The sequence below is a fragment of the Cetorhinus maximus genome, chromosome 1 (genome assembly GCF_964194155.1).
Source record: "Cetorhinus maximus chromosome 1, sCetMax3.hap1.1, whole genome shotgun sequence".
In the NCBI taxonomy this organism is placed as follows: Eukaryota; Metazoa; Chordata; class Chondrichthyes; order Lamniformes; family Cetorhinidae; genus Cetorhinus; species Cetorhinus maximus.
This window is the reverse complement of record NC_135879.1, coordinates 29,613,365-29,633,892: the sequence shown is the minus strand read 5'-3', so window position 1 is coordinate 29,633,892 and position 20,528 is coordinate 29,613,365. Positions and strand designations below refer to the sequence as shown.

The 20,528-nt window shown below is 45.7% G+C and overlaps 1 protein-coding gene across 8 annotated transcripts in view; it reads left to right on the top strand.

The window, feature by feature from the left end:
- inpp4b (inositol polyphosphate-4-phosphatase type II B) overlaps positions 1-20,528 on the top strand; it is a 915,802-nt gene that overhangs the window by 826,088 nt on the left and 69,186 nt on the right. For 7 of the 8 annotated variants that reach the window (XM_078539235.1, XM_078539226.1, XM_078539244.1 and 4 more), the window contains 2 exons: positions 3,346-3,443; positions 6,815-6,927. In XM_078539235.1, coding sequence (XP_078395361.1) covers positions 3,346-3,443; positions 6,815-6,927 — 211 coding nt within the window. Of the gene's footprint in view, positions 1-3,345; positions 3,444-4,566; positions 4,747-6,814; positions 6,928-20,528 lie in introns of those variants that run through there. The other variant, XM_078539253.1, reaches the window with a different exon arrangement.

The window sequence follows — 20,528 nt, the reverse complement described above, 5'->3', positions numbered from 1 at the left end:
ACTCACCAATAATCTGCTCACCAATTCTGACTGTGAACACAGCTAAGACCATTCAGCTCCAGATCTCATTACAGCCGTGATCCAATGGACAAAAGAGCTGAATTCCAGAGTTGAGGTGAGTGTGATTGCTCCATTCTCAATTGTTCAGGTAGTGAACTAACCCATACCAGCATGCAGCAACGCCTGGGCAACTACTAGACTCAGGCCAACAAGTGGCACGTAACATTTTCAACACAAGTGTCAAGTGGTGACCATTTCCAACAAGAAAGGTCTAACCACTCATCTTGATGCTTAATGTCATTACCAATATCAAATGCCCCACCACCAACATCTAGGACCTCACCATTGATCAGAAATTCAATCAGCCCCCCAAAAAATTGTGGCTATGAGAGTAGGCCAGAGGCTGGGAGTTATCACCTTCTGACTCCCCAAAACCTTTCCGACACCTACAAAGTAAAAGTCAGGCTTATAATGCCATACCCTCCACTTTCTGGGATGGGTGCAATTGCAACAACACGTTAGCTTAACACCATCCAGGACAAAGAAATCTGCTTGATTGGCAACACATCCATTGCCTTAAATGTCCATTCCCTCCGTCACCGGTACACAGTGGCTGCAGTGTATGCAGTATATTGCCAAGGTTTCTTCAACAAAACCTCCCAAAACCACAACTTCCACCAACTAGCAGGACAGTGCAATGGATGCATGGAAGTATCACCATCTCCAAGTTCCCCTTCAAGTCAACACAGCATCCAGAATTAGCAACAAATACTGTCAGACCTGCTCAGTATTTCCAGCATTTTCTGTTCTATTTAATAACCATTGTTTGGATCTTTATTCATTGTTGGCAGCCACATCCTCTTTCGTTTTTATAGTGTATGGATTATTTCAGTGTAAATCAAACTGAAACAAACAAAGTAGTTTCCAAAAGGATTTGTATCCATTCCTTCATCATCGCTGCATCAAAATGCTGGAATTCCCTACCTAACAGCACCTTCACCACATACCTTCACCACATACCACTATGGCTACCTTCACCATATAAACTACAGCGGTCCAAGAGGAAGGTTCACCAACATCATCCCAAGTGATAGTCAATAAATACCAGCCTTGTTGAGAGCTGTCATGAACTATAAGCAAGTACCCAGCAAATAAAATCTAGATGCTTTCAGAGCTGCAAGAGTCTCAGGAGACTGCTCGGCACGGCACCAATCAATGCTGGTTGAAACTCGATGACAGTATGCAATCTGCTGCTGATTCTAGGGATGCTAGCGGGATGTATGAAAGAATCAAGAAAACAACAGACCCAGCAGCAACCAAATCAGCCCTCTTGAAGACAAAGGCAGGGATGATCATCACTGAACCTAGCAAGCAGATGGAAAGGTAGGTGTAACACTATCTCGAGCTCTACGCAATGGAGAACATTGTCACTGAAGAAGCCCTCAATGCCATTCCAGGCTTTCCTGTCATGAAGGAGCTGAATAGCGGGCCCACCATAGTAGAGCTCCACAAGGCCATTGATTGCCTTGCCAGTGGTAAAGCCCCAGAGAACGACAGCATTGCACCAGAAATAATCGAAAGCAGAAAACCAGCACTGCTGCAGCATCTTCATGAACTTTTGTGCCTCTGCTGAGATGAAACATTTGTGTCTCAAGATATGTGAGATGCAAAAATAGTCACCTTGTACAAAAACAAAGGGGATCGCAGTGACTGTAACAATTACCGAGGCATTTCCCTGTTAAGTATTGTGGGGAAGTCTATGCTCACGTTGTTTTGACCAGATTGCAGATCCTGGCATCACACATCTATCCTGAGTCTCAGTGTGGCCTCAGAGTTAGAAAATTGACAGTTGACATGATTCTGTCAATTCAGCAGTTACAAGAGAAGTGCTGCGAACAGCGCAGACCACTCTATGTTGCTTTCATGGACCATACCAAAGGCCTTCAACCTTGTCAGCAGAGAGAGACTCTTTACTTCTTCAACAACTACCTTTTTGACCAAGCTTTAGGACAGGCTTCCTAACTCCTCCTTTGACTGACCATCCATTTTGTCTAATTAGGCTCCTGTGAATCCCCTTGGGACGTTTTGCCACATTAGGATACCACTTAAATTAAAATTGCTGTTGTAGTTTGAATAGGTGTAATCACAGTCCCATTTCTGCACTCTATGCCCATGTCCCTATAAGTTTATTTTGCTTAAGTACCCATGTAGTTTCCTTTTGAATTCATTCGTCATCTCCGCTTCCACCACCCTCATAAGCAGAGAGTTCCAAGTTATTGCCACTCGCTGAGTTAGAAGGTTCTTTCTCACATTCCCCCTCCATCTTTTGCCAAAAACCTTAAATTTGTGTTCCCTAGCCTTTGTAGCATCAGCAGATGGGTACAGCATTTCTTTGACTATATTAGCTAAACCTGTCATAACCTTGTATACCTCCATCAAATCTGCCATCAATATCCTTTGCTCCAGGGAGGACAACCACAACTTGTCTTGCGTAATGTGCATTAAGTTAATTGATCTCAGCTAGGGCAGCAGGTAGGATTACTGTAATTGTCCTTGACACACTTGGGCTGGAGTGGAAATTCGTGTAACTCTACTTCCTCATCTACTTGCTATCTAACTACTCCTACTTGAAGTGTGCATATGTAGAGATCTGTGCAAGCATTGATGGAGTCACTAGTTAGCAATCAAGAGTGGGAAGAATAACTGATTTTCCTGTCTCTATCCCAGGAATGCTAAGAAGGAATTCCTTTTGTCTCCCTGGCTGTGATGAGATAATTTAGCATAAACTGGAGATCAAACTTGGGATTTTCCTGTCCTGTGGAGAAACTTGGTAACCCATATGGGGGAGTCCAATGTGTTACAAATGTTGTCCCAACTTTTTCTATATTATATAAGTAAACGAATACTTCATAATGTTAACCTGAAAGTTTCCCTGTGTGATATCATTGTATGAACATTTAACTGTTTAAGGTTGAAGTGCCCATTAAAAGAGTGGAATATGTTTTGAGCATTCTTTCAATATTTCATTCCATAATTTCCAGGCTTTAATATTTAATTATGGGAAATTCCACTGGTGCCCTGGCCAACATTTATCCCTCAAAAATAGGTTATCTGGTCATTGCTGTTTGAGGGACCTTGCTGTGGACGAATTAATTATAGCATTTTGTTGTGTTACGTGCCTTTGAAAGCACTTCATTAGCCAGGAAACACTTCAGGATGCACTAAGGTTGTAAAAGTTGCTATATAAACTCAAGTTTTAAAAGTTCCTTAGTTTTACTTCCAAACTTTATGGAATTCAGATGGCAAATTAAAATGTGGTAATAAGAATTTATATTTTATCATTAGGTTTGGAGATATTTCTCTACAGGAAATTATCAATCAAGAGAATTTTAAATTACTCAGTAAATATTACAAATCATTTCAAGAAAAACTATCGTCTGATTGTAAGTATATACTTTTTTTAATACTGTTACTTAGTAGGCAAACAGATAAAGATAACTGTAATTTTTCAGGTACATCAGCTTCAAAAGTTCCTAAATATAACCTTTCTTAATCTTGCCAAGAAAGGTTGACGAGTACAAGTGCAAGTTACCTCATGGAGCAATGGTGAAATGGCTATAATGGAGACCTGGCTTAAACATAAGCAGGAAAAGGAGTTAAACATGCCTGACTACAAGGTGTTTAGGAGAGATGGGGAAGGGAAAAAGAAAGGGGAGGGGATGGTGATAATATTGATCGATGATAATATTACAGTTCTACAGAAGAACAATATACTAGAGGATTCAAAGACTGAATCTATTTTGGTTAGAGTTAAGGAACAGAAAAGGATCTGTTAAATTGCTGGATGTTTACTATAGACCTCCAAAACACTAGGAAGAAGATTAAAGAAGCAAATCTATAGGAAAATTTCAGAGAAATGTGGGCTGCTGAGGGAAACTGGGGTGGAGATAGCAGAAGCACTGACTACAACCTTTCAATCCACCTCAGATATTGGAATAATGTCAGAGGACTCGAAGATGGCAAATGTTAAAGAACTGTTCAAAAAAGGGAAGGGGGGTAAAGCTGGCAACTTTAAGCTAATCAGTCTGACGTCAATGGTGGGAAAAGAACTGGAGACCATTATCAAGGGAAAACTCAATTCTCACTTGGAGAAGTATGGGTTAATAAGGGGCAGGCTGCATGGATTTGTGAAAGTCAAATCTTGCCTGCCTAACCTTTGAAGGTTTGATGAAGGGTGTTCAGTAAATGCTGTGTATATAGACCTTTAAAAGGCATCGATAAAAACCTCATAACAGATTTATTCTGAAATTAGACACACATGGTAACTTGGGTACATAATTGGCTAAGGGATGGGAGGCAGAGAGTAAGTGGCTGGATGATTTCTGACTGAAAGGAAGTATGCAGTGGGGTTCCCCATGGTTTAGTATTAGAAACGTAAAAAAGTCAATATCACAGATGGTTTACCAAGTGATACTGGGGATGAGGGAATTAAGTTATAAAGAAAGATTGGAGAAGCTGCGAATAATACACTAGAGGATTCAAGGACTGAATCTATTTTGGTTACAGTTAAGGAACAGAAAAGGACCTGTTAAATTGCTGGATGTTTACGATAGACCGCCAAATAGTGGGAAGGAGATCGAGAAGCAAATCTGTAGGCAAATATCAGAGAAATCTCTTCTTAGAGCAAAGGTGGCTAAGGGGAATCCAAATATATGCAATACACTCAAAATATTGAAGGATTTTGGCAGAGCACTTAGAGAGAAACTATTTCTTCCAGTAGGTGAGTGACTAATCAGAAGTTGTAGATTTAAGATAATTGACAAAATAATTAGAATGAAAATGAGAAAAAAATATTGATACAGTTGGTTGTTAAGATATGGATAACGCCACCCGAAAGAGTGGTGTTATCAGATTCCATAGGGAGTTTTAAAGGGGAATTGGATGTCCTTGAAGAGGACTACTTTGGTGAGTTAAGGGAAACAGTTGGGGTTTGAGAATAAATTGGATGTTCTTTCAAAAAGTTGACATGGGCATGATGGAGCAAATGTCCTCCATCTCTGCTGTAAGATCCTATGATTTTATTACTTACCTTCATTTAATAGTGACATTCCCCCCCATCCAAAATAAAAATTAATTAAAACAAGAACAATTAGACCACTGCATTAAAGAAGTCTGTTTCTGGACCTTTATTGTTATCATTCGCCACACGACACTAAGCTCGTTTTCTTTTATTCACTCACGGGATGTGGGCTTCGCTGGCTGGGCGAATTATTGCACATCCCTAGTTGCCCTTGAGAAGGTGGTAGTGAGCAGCCTTCTTGAACCCCTGCAGTCCATGTGGTGTAGGTACACCCATAGTGCTGTTAGGAAGGGAGTACCAGGATTTTGACCCAGTGACAGTGAAGAGATGGTGATATATTTCCAAGTCAGGATGGTGATTGACTTGGAGGGAACCTCCAGGTGGTGGTGTTCCCACCAATCTGCTGCCCTTGTCCTTCCAGGTGGTAGTGGTTGTGGGTTTGGAAGGTGCTGAATAAGGAGCCTTGGTGAATTCCTGCAGTGCACCTTGTAAATGGTGCACACTGCTGCTACTGTGCGTCGGTGGTGGAGGGAGTGAATGTTTGTGGATGTGGTGCCAATCAAACGGGCTACTTTGTGCTGGATGGTGTCAAGCTTCTTGAGTGTTGTGGGAGCTGCACTCATCCAGGCAAGTGGGGAGTATTCCATCACGCTCCTGACTTATGCCTTGTAGATGGTGGACAGGCTTTGAGAAGTCAGGAGGTGAGTTATTCGCCACAGGATTCCTAGCCTCTGAGCCACTCTTGTAGCCACAGTATTTATATGGCTAGTCCCCCAGGATGTTGATAATGGGGGATTGAGTGATGGTAATGACATTGAACATTAAAGGGCGATGATTGGATTCTCTCTTGTTGGAGATGGTCATTGCCTGACACTTATGTGGTACGAATGTTACTTGCCACTTGTCAGCCCAAGCCTGGACATTGTCCAGTCTTGCTGCATATCATTCTGTCCAGAACTAATGTAAATTGACTTTTCCCACAGTTATTCATAGGACTTAATTTTTGTGTTAATTATTACAGTCAATCATCACAGAGACTTTACAGACTAAACATCTTAAGTATGTATAAGACTTATACCTTAACTTCAAAATTTGGAAATTGTCTTAAGGGTACATAGCAGAACCCTGTTTTTTCAGTAGTAAACAGCATATGTTGAGTCATGAAGTAGTGGAATGTAGATTTGCATATCCTATCCTATTATATATCAGATTTCCTCAGGCGCCAAAGAGAGTCCAGATGCTGCCCAAAAGGGTGGAAGGAAAATCTTGGCCCACTCTTGTCCGTTGCTAATTGTAGATCTGAGAGAATCACTGACTTAGAAAGCCTGCAATTAGTTTATTAGGTTGGCAGCTTGAGGCAGAGTGGAGAGATCAGGAAACAGGAGAAGATGACAAAATATCTTTTAGATAAGAGCAAGTCTCATTCAATCTAAAAGGGACTAAGCAATCAATTTAAAAATTCTCTCATTCTATTAATTAGTTAGGAAATCACTATTGTGGACTGCACGAATTAGCATATTTTCTTATTTTATGTCCATGCCTCTATTTAGTAAACAAGAATCCCTTTTATTATGGAGACCAGTTTTAAATATCATAAATTATGTGACTGATCTCAGAAATAATGCAGGAGTGGTTCAGTACTTGATGTTTTCACTGAAGTTCAAAAATGTATTAACCTTTGTAATTACTTGATAACTTTATGGTTTACTTAAAACATTTTCCTCTTTTTTGCAGGTCTGCCTCGATTTCAAACTCAGATTGATATAAAAGAACTATTTCAAAGCCTTAGTCAAAACATCCAAGTTAGGAAAAGAAAAAATGTGGAAGTCCTAAAACTTGCTGCGTCAGTAAGTTCCATTTGTTTACTTGAATGAAACAAAAAAAAAATCACCTGGTTATTTGAGAATCCTGCTTCAGACATCATGCAGTAAATTTCATAGTCCTGAATATATTAACAGCAAGTCTTTATTAACAACTCATAACTATGTACATGTATACAGTACAAGGTACAGGTATGGAGCTGACGCCATCCTAGGTCTTTACGCATCTCTGTCCATCTCTAGACTGACCCTGGCTCATCACGCTCCTGACTTATGCCTTGTAGATGGTGGACAGGCTTTGAGGAGTCAGGAGGTGAGTTATTCGCCACAGGATTCCTAGCCTCTGACCCTTCTTACATCACTGTGTGGGCAGTCCTGAACTCACATTAAACCTGTAGGTACTAGACCCTACTATTTTAGTTAGAAATTGGTAAATTGTCATTTTTGTCGGTTTCAATAAGAATCAGCATTGTATCGTATTCCAAACAATATGGCAAGAAGGCCAAAGATTGGTTTCAAGCCTTCGTGAAACCAGTTTGCAATCGTCCACTCCACCCATCAAGTGTGGGCTGCATTTCCCGCATGACGGGACCCTAATTTCAATACTTTAGCATCCCATTGACAGCCCTGCTCGCCGGAATCATCCCCACGCATCAGATTTACCGCCCACATTGGCATGACTTCAGAACGACGTACTTCACGACCACCTTTAAAAGGCACGCACCTGGCAACCTGAACTTCAAGGGGAACTCGAAGGTGAGTGCGCACAGTCTTGCGCACCACTTGGGAGCATCGCCCGTAGGACAGCAAGGAAGAGGTGCCGTGCATTCGCTGGGGGCACGGGCAAGTCGCTTTTTCCCGGCTGACTTTGTATGGTGCCAGGGCAAGGGCTCCAGTGCGGGTCAGGCCAGGAGTAGGGGTGGCGGGGGTAGGGGGAAAGGCAGCACAGACTGAAGGAAGTACTCAAGCATGTGCTGATGATGATGAGGTCCTCGAAGGCGAGGATGCCGGCGACGAGGACATCACACTGGCCAGACGAGGCAGGTGCACTCAGAGGCTCTCGTAGCTGCAAGATTTGTGGAGGATGATGACGACATGCAGTGAGGACAGTCCTGACACCCTCACCTTGCATCGTTTGAATGTTTGACTCCTGTGTGGCTGATAGCAGCGCACATACCCTCAGTTCTCAGGTCATGGGGGCCCAAATAGTTGCTAGATTCCAGGAGGGTGATGACAACATGGAGTGAGGACACTCCATAGACCTTCATATAGCCTCTGTGAATGTCTGACTCCTGTCTGGCTGAGGGTAGCTCACTCGCGCTCTGTGATCAGGGTCATATCATAGAGACGCAGCCATGAAACTTTAAATGCACCTGATCCTTTGTCAGCCTTCAGCACTTGACCCCTTCAGGCGCACAGTACCACCGGTCACAGATGCTGAAGGGATGGGGGACCCAGCCCCGCTTCAAAGGTGCTGAGAGCACACAGAGAGAATGACAGAACTCTGTGGCATCTACCCACGATATTCTGACAGCAAAATCAAGCACCATCAAGGTGCAGGCATCACTAATGTGTCCAGTGAGTGTGAAGCCGACCATCACTTTGGTCTGAAGGCTGCACAAAGTGCAAGGAAGAGACCCTGGACTGAGACACTTGCCTTTATCTTGTGCAGGAGCAAAGGTTTCATATCTGAGTTACAGGAACACTGCTCATCATAACAAGGAGCCATAGGCAAGGAGACATTCTTGGGAGTTTATTTAGAACAGTGAACATTATGTACAAGTGACCAAGACCCATGTTCAGGCTGTGCAACTACATCATCTTAACTCTCCTAACCCTACCGCTACATCTTGGTGCTCCCCCGACATCCACAGCAGAGGTGGAGACAGTCGGCTGACTGCTACACCCTGTCTGTGATGACCTTGGTGGGTGTCCTCTGGAGGGCCGAGACCTGGAAGGGCTTGGCCTGCATTCAGGGTCCTGATGTGTGGCAGTGGCACCCTCCTCGGCAGGTGGAACTGGAGCTGCTGAGTGCACAGGAAGAGGGGATTCAGATGGGCCAGACGCTCCCGGAGTCACCTGGGTGGATGGTCCCGGGGTGTGTACCTGCTGATCCTCGTCCCTATGAGTGCTCGAGGGCCCCTAGCTGACTCCTTGAGGAGAAGGGGAAGCTGGAGTGAGATCAAGCTGCCCCACACCCCTCTCACATTGACACTGCTGGAGGTCAAATATGGCATCAGTGATGGAGTTCAACCCGTACAGTAGTGCAGGACTGATGTCCTGGACCAAGGTCTCCAATGTGGCCGCCATCCTACCAGTGTTGACCTTGGTGCATTGGCATGCCGGTGCTATCACCTCAGACTGAAGGCAGATGGGCTCCTCCATCGTGCCTTGCAATCTGAGGAGTGCAGCAGACATCCCCTCCTGATGTTCCCGAGCTTGCCTTTGCAGCTCCAACATCTGAGGTATGACCAAGTCCAGAGGCTTGTCATCTAACTCAGACTTAGCAGATTTCTGGCCTCCAGTAGTCATCCAAGTGCCAGAAACCTGGGAAGTCCCTGCCCCCGCCTGCTGTGGATCAGACAGTGCAATATGCTCAACAGATTGTGATCCCGAGGTTACTCTAGAACCAGGTCTCACCGAGATGCGTGTCTCTACGCTGGTGGAGGGTGTGGGTAAGCGCTGTGATGGGTCTTCAGTTAAGGTGTCATCAGACTCTTCTTCCATGGTGTCTTCAGGGTTTGAATCAAGAACCTGGCTCATACGCCTATTCGGCTGCTTCCCAGATATGCCTGCGAAAGCAAGGAGAAACAATTAGTGCATGGCAGAGGACTGTGGATCAGGGGAACTCACTCACAGCATGGATGTTACACTGCTGGATCCTCACTTGGTTGAGCACTGCTGACCTCCCCATTAACACAGGAATGGTCCACATCCTCACCGACCAGGTGGATAGCTCTATTCTCAAAGTCGGTCAGGACCTTGATGTCGGGCATTCCTCCATCAGTCTGCAACCTCTCCCTTTTGTTGTGTGCCAGCTTGTCCTGCATGAATACAGATGGTGAGAGTGTAAGCAGGATGCCTGCCAGGCCAGATGAGAAGGATGCCTGACATGTGGATGGTGAGTGGTGCCATAGCCCGGGATGAGGACACGATCTGCAGGGCAAGTGAAGGTGTGTGTGAGAGAGTGAATGGTGATGCTCCTTGAACCGGCAGTGAGTGAGATTCCTGTGGATGTGTGATGGGTTTGTGAGTGTGTGGGTTCAGGGTGATGAGAAGAGTGACTTGCCCTGGTGGAATGGAGGAGATCATTTATCTTCTTTCAGCACTTTGTGGCTGTCCTCTTTTGCAGGACATTGGTGCTGACCACCACTGCCACCACCTCCCATGCTTGATTCGTGACCCTGCTTGCTGGTCTTCGCCCAGAGCAGGGGAGAGGGATTCACAGTGGGCCTCCACTGTGTCCAGTAGGTGCCCGAGGGAGGCGTCGCTATATTTGGGGCCAGCATGTCTCCTCCCTTTGGCAGCCATGACTTTGCAGCAGCTTCCAATCCCTTAGAGAAAGCTAGCTCTGTGCAGGGCCGTTCTCTAAATGTGGCGCTTGGATTACTGAAGGCCTGAGGTGACACGGGGCGGGCAAATCAGAGGTTGTCCCGCCAGTGATCCAGCATGTTTCCAGGGCATGCATTAGTAATGAGGGGCGACATGACATGAATGGGACGATATGGCACGAAAACCCGCCATTGCACCTGGCAGGGAAAACTACTTTTTTCACGCCCACTACCGCGCTTAGTGCATACCTGGGACGGTTCCACCCAATAACTCCACTCTGACCATAGCAATAGACTCAGATTTTGACCAGCTAACATTTTGCACCTGTACCACACTCGGCCAAGTACGTACATGTCTCTGTTAAAAAAAAGTGAAGGGACTGTTCTCTCTGGGACAGCCTAGTCCACTCCTCCATCACCCCCAACACCTCATCCCCCTCCCATGGCACCTTCCCATGCAATCACAGAAGATGCAACACCTGCCCCTTTACCACCTCCCTCCTCACCGTCCAAGGGCCCAAACACTCCTTTCAGGTGAAGCAGCACTTCACTTGCACCTCCTTCAATTTAATCTACTGCATTCGCTGCTCCCAATGTGGTCTCCTCTACATCAGAGAGACCAAACGCAGACTGGGTGACCGCTTTGCAGAACACCTTTGGTCTGTCCACAAGCTTGACCCAGACCTTCCTGTCGCTTGCCATTTCAACACACCACCCTGCTGTCATCCCCACATGTCTGTCCTTGGCCTGCTGCAATGTTCCAGTGAAACCCAACGCAAACTGGAGGAACAGCACCTCATCTTCCAATTAGGCACTTTACAGCCTTCTGGACTTAACATTGAGTTCAACAATTTTAGACCATAACTCTCTCCTCCAACCTCACCCCTTTTTTATCCCCTTTTTTCAATATTCATTTTTATTTTTTCTATTTTTATTTTTTATCCACTTATTTTTATTTTTATTTATTTTCATTTTTATTCATTGTTTTATCTCCACCTTTTATCCTTTTTTCAATATTTTTTCCCACCACCGTCCCCTCCCCCACAAGGATCATCTGTCACTTGTTCATGTTCTTTCCAAAGCGCTTACCCTTGTCCTGCTATTACCACATTCTGCTTTCTAACCTTAATGCCACCATCAGCACCTCTTTTAGCCAGTACCACTACCATTAACACCCCTTTGTCCTTTTGTTCATGACATCTTTGTCAATCTCTCCTTTGCCCCCACCTATCGTTGGCCTTCTATCCAGCTTCACCTGCTCCACCCCCCTTAAACAATATAAATTTCATCACATTTTTACTTCTCTCTAGCTCTGAAGAAGAGTCATATGGACTCGAAACGTTAACTCTGTCTTTCTCTCCACAGATGCTGTTAGACCTGCTGCGTTTTTCCAGCATTTTCTATTTTTGTTTCAGGCATGCATGTCTCTGCCATGTTTGTGTTCTTCAAACCATTTCAAATATAAGTGGCTCCTCAGCTGCCCTGTCCCCCACTAAAATTTGGTCCCCTATCACCAACTGCCATTAGTTTCCTATTCCAATTGCATTGTCAATCATTGTCTCATTCACAGATAGCTCTGCAATCCTGCCCCTCCTTACAGTTAACCAGATGAGCAAATGCTCTGATATTCCCACCAAGTAGCATTTGCGCACTTCCATAACAAACTCCAGTTTGGGGAAATACCATAAACAACACATCTGTGGTCCCATTACCAAATACCCTTATTTTTAAGTTTGTCACTTCTTCGGGACTCTAGTCTTTGCCAGCCACTGGTATCTAGTTCCTGTCCGTTTATTGAAGTGCTGTGTTCATACCTGCCTATTGGCTACTTTCCACATGTCCATCAGCCTTGTTTCAGAGCCCAGCTTATATTTCACCCCTCTCCTATTTTTACTTAGTTCTGTTGAAGGGTCATGAGGACTCGAAACGTCTACTGTACTCTTCTCCGCCGATGCTGCCAGACCTGCTGAGTTTTTCCAGGTATTTCTGTTTTTGTTTTGGATTTCCAGCATACGTAGTTTTTTGTTTTTATCTCTTTGTTTCAGAGCCAGTTCTCTGCCCTACCCACCTCTCCACCCACACATTTTGATATGTTTCTTATGAAATTTAATTGTCCTGGTTTGTTTAGATTCAGTCTGCATTTACTGTACCTGTACTTATTGTTCTAAAATATTCCCATTTACTTCACATCAGATTGCCAGCCACTTTTTTACACTTCCAGTATCCTTGGCAAGCTCTCTTCCTTTACAAACCACCAGAATTTTTGCCGATTAGCATTATTGTGTTGCTACAAATTTTGCTTTTTGAGGTTATCCTCACCTGTGTAATCTTTAATGCCTCCTACATCATTTTTCCTTTGCCCATGGCCTCTATAGCAACCTTCCTAACTTTTCTTAGATGTTAACTGTACCAAATAGGACTCATGAACTTTAAATCCTGCACAACACCCATAACATGTTCAAAATATTGTATCCCAAAATTGCCTATATGAAATCTATATCAGCTGATGAATAGCAGATGAATCGATTTATTGTTGTTAATGATATACACATCAGAAAATTATAATGGCATGTACTATTTGCATGTATAATCCAGTCTGAAAGATACTGATAATTGAACAACTCTGATAAGTTAGCTGCAGAAATACACAGGGCTGAGTGAAATACAGCATAATTTCTACTTTTCAAAGGCATCATATATTGAAGGTTCACTTTTAGTGCTTCCACCCCAATGCTCCAACCACACAACCAATGAAAATAGAGACAGTATTCTGCCTTCTGGCTTGGAGCCACAATTCGTTCCCTCCAGTTGTGGGAGGGAGTTGCTTCAGTGTGATCACGAAAGCGCTAAAATAACTGAAGTTCCATACCTGCAGTTTGGGTCCACACTAGCTTCTCAGTCCAGCTTAAAATTGGAGCTTGAGTTCCACACTTAAATTAAAAAACATAATTAATAAATCTAATAACATCACCAGTAATATGATTAATATCATCACAAGGTTAAATATTTGCAATTACAATAAAGGCATGTTAATTCATTTCCAGAATCTAAAATATCATAAAGACAATTGGTTAGCAACAGTGTAACAGATTGATAACCAAGGTTATGTATGATCTTAGCAAGTTTAAGTTCACAGGCTTTATTCAATGTAATAGTAATCGGTCAGCATTGTTAATGCTGTTGTTTGATGATGCTACGTAAAATCTCTCCTTAAGAAACATTCAAGCAGTGGTGTGGAGCCAGTGTTGCTTTCCCCAGTGATGCTTTAGGATCACCAATAGTATGTGTATGTGGCGAATTGCCATTCTCATCTTTCTTCCACACCTCTTTTTTCTCCAGTTTAGCTAATTCTTGCACGTTAACTTTTATCTGTTGTTTGCACTTTCTTTTAGTGTTCAGAAACTTCTATTATTGAATCAACAATTGGAACATACGTTAAATTCTCTATGACGTAGCTTCAGTTTTCTATCTGTAAATCCTTAAACTCAATTTTTGAAGGCCACCTTGTACCTTCCAACCTCCTTTGCAAACTTTCAACAATTCTCCAACACAGCCCTGTAAACCTTAATGTTTTGGTAAGCAATGTTTGATGCTACATTTCTTAAATGATCATGACAAAAATCCACTTCAGGTAGCCTAACCAATCAAGCCAATTTGGAAAGATAGATTCCTTTCTAAGTATTATAAAGTGACCAGGTATATCTTGTAAGTCATAACTCTGGTAACTTAACAGGATAGCACCTGAAGCTGTAAGAATTGCAAAGGATCGTTACACATGGTTCTTTGCCATATGACTGTATCTAATTCAATGCCCAAAGCAGCTAGATGAAAGAAGCAAAATCCTTCCCTGTTCAGCCAACACAGTCCGATTATACATACAGTGAACTACCATTTATTTTGAAGACCTAAATCATGAAAGGGATTCAATCTGTTCGGTTCTCTCACAAGTAAGTAAAGCTAAACAATTTACTGTCTTCGATATTCTTAGTTGGCACCCATTTCTAACTTTCCAATGTTGGTACTAAAGTGTTGTTAAGGCAACTATCCTGCTTCTCACATTGTTCCACACACAAAGGCCCTGATATTAACCTGGAAATGCATTGGGTGCAGTGAGGTGCCTAGTTGGGTTCATGCACATCTTGACCAGAAAATGTAGACTATTGGATGTTTCAAAGCACTTTAGAGCTAATGAAGAACTTTTGAAGTGTAGTCTTTGGGCGGAATTGTCCCAGATCTGCAACTAAGTGTGGTACCGGTGGAAGAAAGGACATTTTACCCACTGGCCGCAATGACGGCTTTTCACATCATATCATCCCATTCCTGGCACATCCGGCCTCATTAATAATGCATTGATAATACGAGAAACACACCGGATTGCTGGCGGGTGGTCTCAGATTTGCACGCCATACCATGACCTTAATGCTTCCTCGCTCCAGGCGCCATATTTAAAGCGCACCAGAGCGCAGCTTATTTCATGTCTACAGACCAGGACTGCATCAGCAGACAGAAAGCCCCGATAGCAAAGAAGGCGGCAGCCCCCACATTTAGTAACACCACTCTGGGGTGCCTGCTGGACGCAGTGGAACGCCTCCCCAATTTCTTCTACCCCTGCTCTTGCCACAGAAGGTCCACCAGAGTCCCCAATCCGGTCTGGGAGGCGGTGGCAGCAGCGGTCAGTGCTACCCACCAGAGCACAGAGGAGGTCAGTTATCTAATGCAAGAAGAGGATGAATGCTCTCATCCATTCTGTCAGTCTAAGTCAACCACCTCGTCACTCTCAACTCACACACTCGAACTCATCTCACATCCACAGGGATCTCACACCTCAAGGGACAACACCACTAACTCTCACACACACCCTCACATCCCCGTCAGGCTCATATCCTCTGGAGCTCATGTCCTCATCCTGCCCATGGCTCCACTCGCCACACAAACATTCCATGCAGTGCTATGCATCCTGCTCTCACACTCTGTTTTCACACAGGAGAAGCTGGCTCACAACAACAGGGAGAGGTCCCAGATCAGGGATGGAGTTGTCCACATTAGACCCCTCACTCACTTTGAGGAGTGTGCCATTGCGCTGACCGTTGAGGACGTGGAGTGTTCAGGTGGTGACCACCATTGAGGACCCTGCACCCCATCATCGCTCTCTCAACACAACTGAGAATGCTCACTCTCCTGCTTTTGTCTCTGCTGCCATGCACTAATTATCTCTACTTTGGTTCACAGGGAGCTTTGCCATGTGACCGATGCCCTCGGTTAGCCAGTCCCCCCTGCTCTATCCAAGCCCTCACCTCCAGCCAAGAAGACACCTCCTCCATTGAAGAGCTGGAAATAAGCAGCCTGGAAGACCCATCACAGCGCTTACGCGCACCCACCACCAGCGCAGAGACAGACACCTTGGTGAGACTGAGATCTAGAGCAGGCTCGAGTTCACAATCTGGTGGTCACCACATGGACGTGTATCCGCCGCAGGAGGAGGCAGGTTCAGCAGAGCTCCCCGGCACTCGGGGGATTGCTGGAGAAGAGACGTCTGTGAGATCCGAGTCAGATGATGAGCCTCTGGATTCGGCCTTCCAACTCATCGAGAGACCGCAGAAGGCTGGGAAACATCAAGCAGAGCTATTGGAAGCCCTCACTAGAGTAGCATGTGAGTTGGAGGAGCATCCACTGCTCTCTGATGCAGAGGTGCCCACAAGTATGTGTATGGAGGTCTCCACGGGAAGGATGGCAGATGCCATGGAGACCCTGGTCCAGCAGTACGCAGTGTTGTGCACAGGCCTGCAGTCCATTGCGGGAGCCATGGGGGAAATCCTCCAGTGGCAATGCGAGTCCAAGAGGGAAATGGGGCAGCTCGACATCCCTCCAGGTGCTCCTTCCCCTCAAGAAGTCAGGTTGGGACCCTCGGACATCTGGAGGGAGGAGGAGCGGCAATCTGACACCCTTGGGTCATCCACTCACGAATCGGAGGTTGTCCTCTCCCTCCAAGTCCCCTTTCCCTGTAATCCTCTCAGCCTCGTCCTCTGTCACGGCACAGGGAGCAGCTGGCTCACAGGTGGACAGCCAAAGCAAGCCAGGGCTCTCCAGAGGATGCATGCCAAAGTCATCAGAGGCAACAGGGCCAAACATTGCACAGGCTGTCTCCACCCTGCTTCGCATGTTAGGGTAGCACCTAGTGGCTGGCCTAGAAAAGTTAAGAAATTCTGAACACAAGTGGTTGCATGGGTGAACACATTTGTCACTTTATATTCTGAAAATATAATCACTTTCACTGAATAACGTGTAATGTTGTCTTTCAGCTTGATTTACAGGCTTTGTAAATCCTGTAAACCCCCCACCCCCCCGCCCTCACTAGCAGTTCAGCTGCACACTGCCAGACCCTGAGTGATTCTGGAGGGAGAAGTGTGTGTGTGGCAGGGCCTTTCGGAGCCTCGTGCAAGCCTTTCCCACACACGTGGAGCCTTCATCCATCACACTCGCCTCACTGTCCCAAGCATTTTCAATGCTGCCTGCTGGGGTTCTCTTTCAGTTGTCCATCTGAGCTGACCTGCATCTCCGCCCACCCACTGCACTCCCATGCAGCACCTGTGCCTGTCCAACACGAGGCTCTGCTCACTTTTGATTTCGTCAACCGTGGCAATCGTTAAGTTTCTGATCAGCTCCCCCGTCCTTTTCCCTCCCCCAGTCACCCATGTCCTTTCCCCTATCACTGTTGACCCCCTTGGCATCACCTTCCACCTCCCAACCATCACATACCAACCCAAACCCTGTTCTTTCTAGGGTGTTCAGGTGAACGTCCACATTCCCTACCTTACTGAGAATCCCACCTCCATGCACGCTGACCTCCCTGACTGTCTCCTTCCCATTCCCAAGGTCCGCGTCTGCCTCCAAGTCCCCACCAACCAACCCCGCCGTCCCTTCAGCCGCTACCATCACACCCTTACCCTCCCATCCTACCAGCTCACGTTCCCTCTCTCATACTCACCATTCCCTCCTACCATGCTCACCCTCAGTTTGCTCCCCAAGAGGCAGTCATTGACTCCAGAGACTCCTCCCTTGCACATTCATTTGGACATCCCCCCACCCCCCACCCCCACTCCCTCCTCCCTCTGGACTCCTTCCCCCTTCCGAACTCCTTCCCCCCTCCAAGCTTCTTCCTTCCACCCTCTCCCAAATTACCTTCCTCCCCTCCAGACTCCTTCCTCCCCTCCGCCCCGCCCCCCCACGAACTCCAACCCCCTTCCGAACTCGCCTTACACCTTCCTCCCCACCCACACCTGCCTTCCCACTTGCTGCACTCTCCCCCGTTACACCCTCCTCCCCCCAGTCAGCCTTACCACCCCTTGACACCTTTGTCCCCCCTCCCAACATTCCTCTCACCACCCCCATCTCCGCCCGACCTCTTCACCAATCATCTGTAGCAGCCCATTGCCAAGATTGTAAAGTTCTGAAGTGGACCTGGGATATCAATAGAGACCTCCTACCTTCCATGAGCTGCTGTGCGGCAGAGCCATGTCCGTGATAATCCACCCAGCATGTGATGGGTCCGGTAGCTGTTGGACTCAGCATCTTCTACTGCTTGGATGTCCGCGACCTGAGCGAGGCCTTAACTTCTGCACTGTGACACTTGTCCCGACGTGTTCTGGGCTGGCATGTTTTCCTGCCGGCGTAACGATAAATCTGGTGTGGTTGGGGTGTGTATCCAGTCAGGCTCTACTTTGCATCCCGTTAGCAGTATGCGAAGCGGTTTCACGCCAGCCTCCAGCGGGATTAGCGTTCTGCCATGGCAGACACCATCGGATGATCCCGCTGTGCTTTTTACGCTGGCAGGAATTTTGGCCTTCTCGCCACATTGTCCTCCCCTGTCCGCCATGGCGCCTGACGCCAATGGGGCCAAAAAATTTCCAGCCTTTGTTGTACTGTAGGAAATGCAGCTGCAAATTTGTGCACAGCAGATTCTTTCAAACAGCAATGTAATAATGACTGGGTAATTTGTTTTGTGGTATTGATTAAGGATAAATATTGGGCAGGACAACAGGGCCAACTCTCTTGCTCTCCTTTGAAATATTACCAGGGATTTTTTTTACATCCACCTGAGAGGGCAGATGTCTCATCCAAAAAATGGCACCTTTGACAGTGCCAGCAGTCCCTCAGTACTGCACTGGGGTGTCATTCTTGATTTTTGTGCTCAAGTCCTGAACCCAGAACTTTCTAATTTCGAGGCATTAGTGCTGCCAACTGAGCCATGACTTAAGCATTTAGCATGGTGGTAGTAGCAGGTAACACGATGAAGGGTGTCCTCAGTGTGAAGGTTTATACAATGGTCACTGTAACCACTATTGAATAGCAGCATCTATGACAGATAGATTGGTGAGAATGAGGTCAAGTAGGTTTTTTCCTTATGTTGATTCTGCCGCCACCTGCCCCAGGCTCAGTCTGGCAACTATGTCCTTCAGGACTCAACCAGTTTGGTCATTCGTGGCGTTCCCTAGCCACTCTTTATGATGGACATTTAAGTTCCCAACTCAGAGTATGTTCTGTGCCCTAGTACTTCTTCCAATTGATGTTCAACATGGGCAAGTACTGATTCATCAGCTGAGGCAGGGCAGTAAGTAGTAATCAGTGGATATTTCCTTGCCCATGTTTGGCCTGATGCTATAAGCCTTCATGGGGTTCAGAGTCAATGTTGAGGACTCCTGGGTCTCTACCTCCTGACTGTTTATCACTGTGACGCCACCTGTGTTGGTGGGACAAGGCATATCCAGGGATGGTGATGGAGGAGCCTGGGACATTGGCTGAAAGGTTTGATTTTTTGAGTATGACAATGTCAGGCAGTTGCTTGACTAGTTAGTGGGACAGCTCTGCCAATTTTGACTGTGTTCTCCAGGTGTTAGTGAGGGTGGCAGGGTGTGCCTTTGTCACTCCCAGTGCCTAGTTCAATGCCAGATGGTCTGTTTATTTTTCGTAGCAGCTTGATAAAACTGAAGTGCTTGCTAGGCCATTTCAGAGGGCAGTTAAGCAGCAATCACATTACTGTGGTTCTGGTGTCACATTTATGCTGGACTGTGTAAAGATGGCAGATTTCCTTCCATGAAGGATACTCATGAACCAGATGGGGTTTTTACAAGAATCCAGTAGTTTCTTGGTCACCATTCCCAAAATTGCCTTTATATTGCAGATTTATTTATTTAACTGCATTTAAATCATCTTAGCTTTAACCCAGGCCTCTGGATCATTAGTCCAGTGTCATAATTACCATGTTACCGTATCGTCTTGGCCCACTGGCTATAATCCACACCCCCCCCACCCCACATGGTGTACATTTGTAAGTATTTAGGAGGCCTTGGCCGTGGCAGTCCTCAACTTTGACTCCAGACCCCATGAAGTATCATGGCATCAGGTAAAAATGTGTAATATAACTTCCTGCTGATTACCAGCTAATGGGTCAATACTCCTCCATGATGAATACCATATGGAAGAAGCACTGAGGACAACAAGGGCTCAGAATGTATAATGTCCATCGCTAAGGGAGCTCAGTAGTACAACTACTGACTAGCTGGTTGAACCATGAAGGACATAACTGCCAGGCCAAAAGAACCAACAGGAGAAAAAAACTCAACCTTCTACTCAGCAATATAACCGTCATGACTGTGTTGATAGGAGTGGCCACTGCACAGCACTTGATTTGGTGATGTTCTGTCTTCACAGTGAGGACACCCTCCATCATGTTGTGTGGCACAGCCACCATGTGAAACGTAATTGATTCTGAACAGATCTAGGAGCTCAAAGCTGTATAACCATGCGGTATTGTGGGGCATCAGAAAAATTGTATTCTGCTGTTGAGGGTGGTTGTGACATTAGCAGTCACTGCTCACACGTGGGTATCAGGTCCAGCAGGTTATCTTTCAGTAGGCTGCAGATATTTGCTGCCACCTGATACAACAACCTGAGCCTCCTGGAACACTGCTGCTTGGACTTTTTAAGAAAACCCAGTCTCTGCCTGTACACCATGTGTTGTGGATTGTGCCTCTTGCCAGTTGCATACCTCTGCTTGTCCTCTCTGCTCTTCCACTCCCA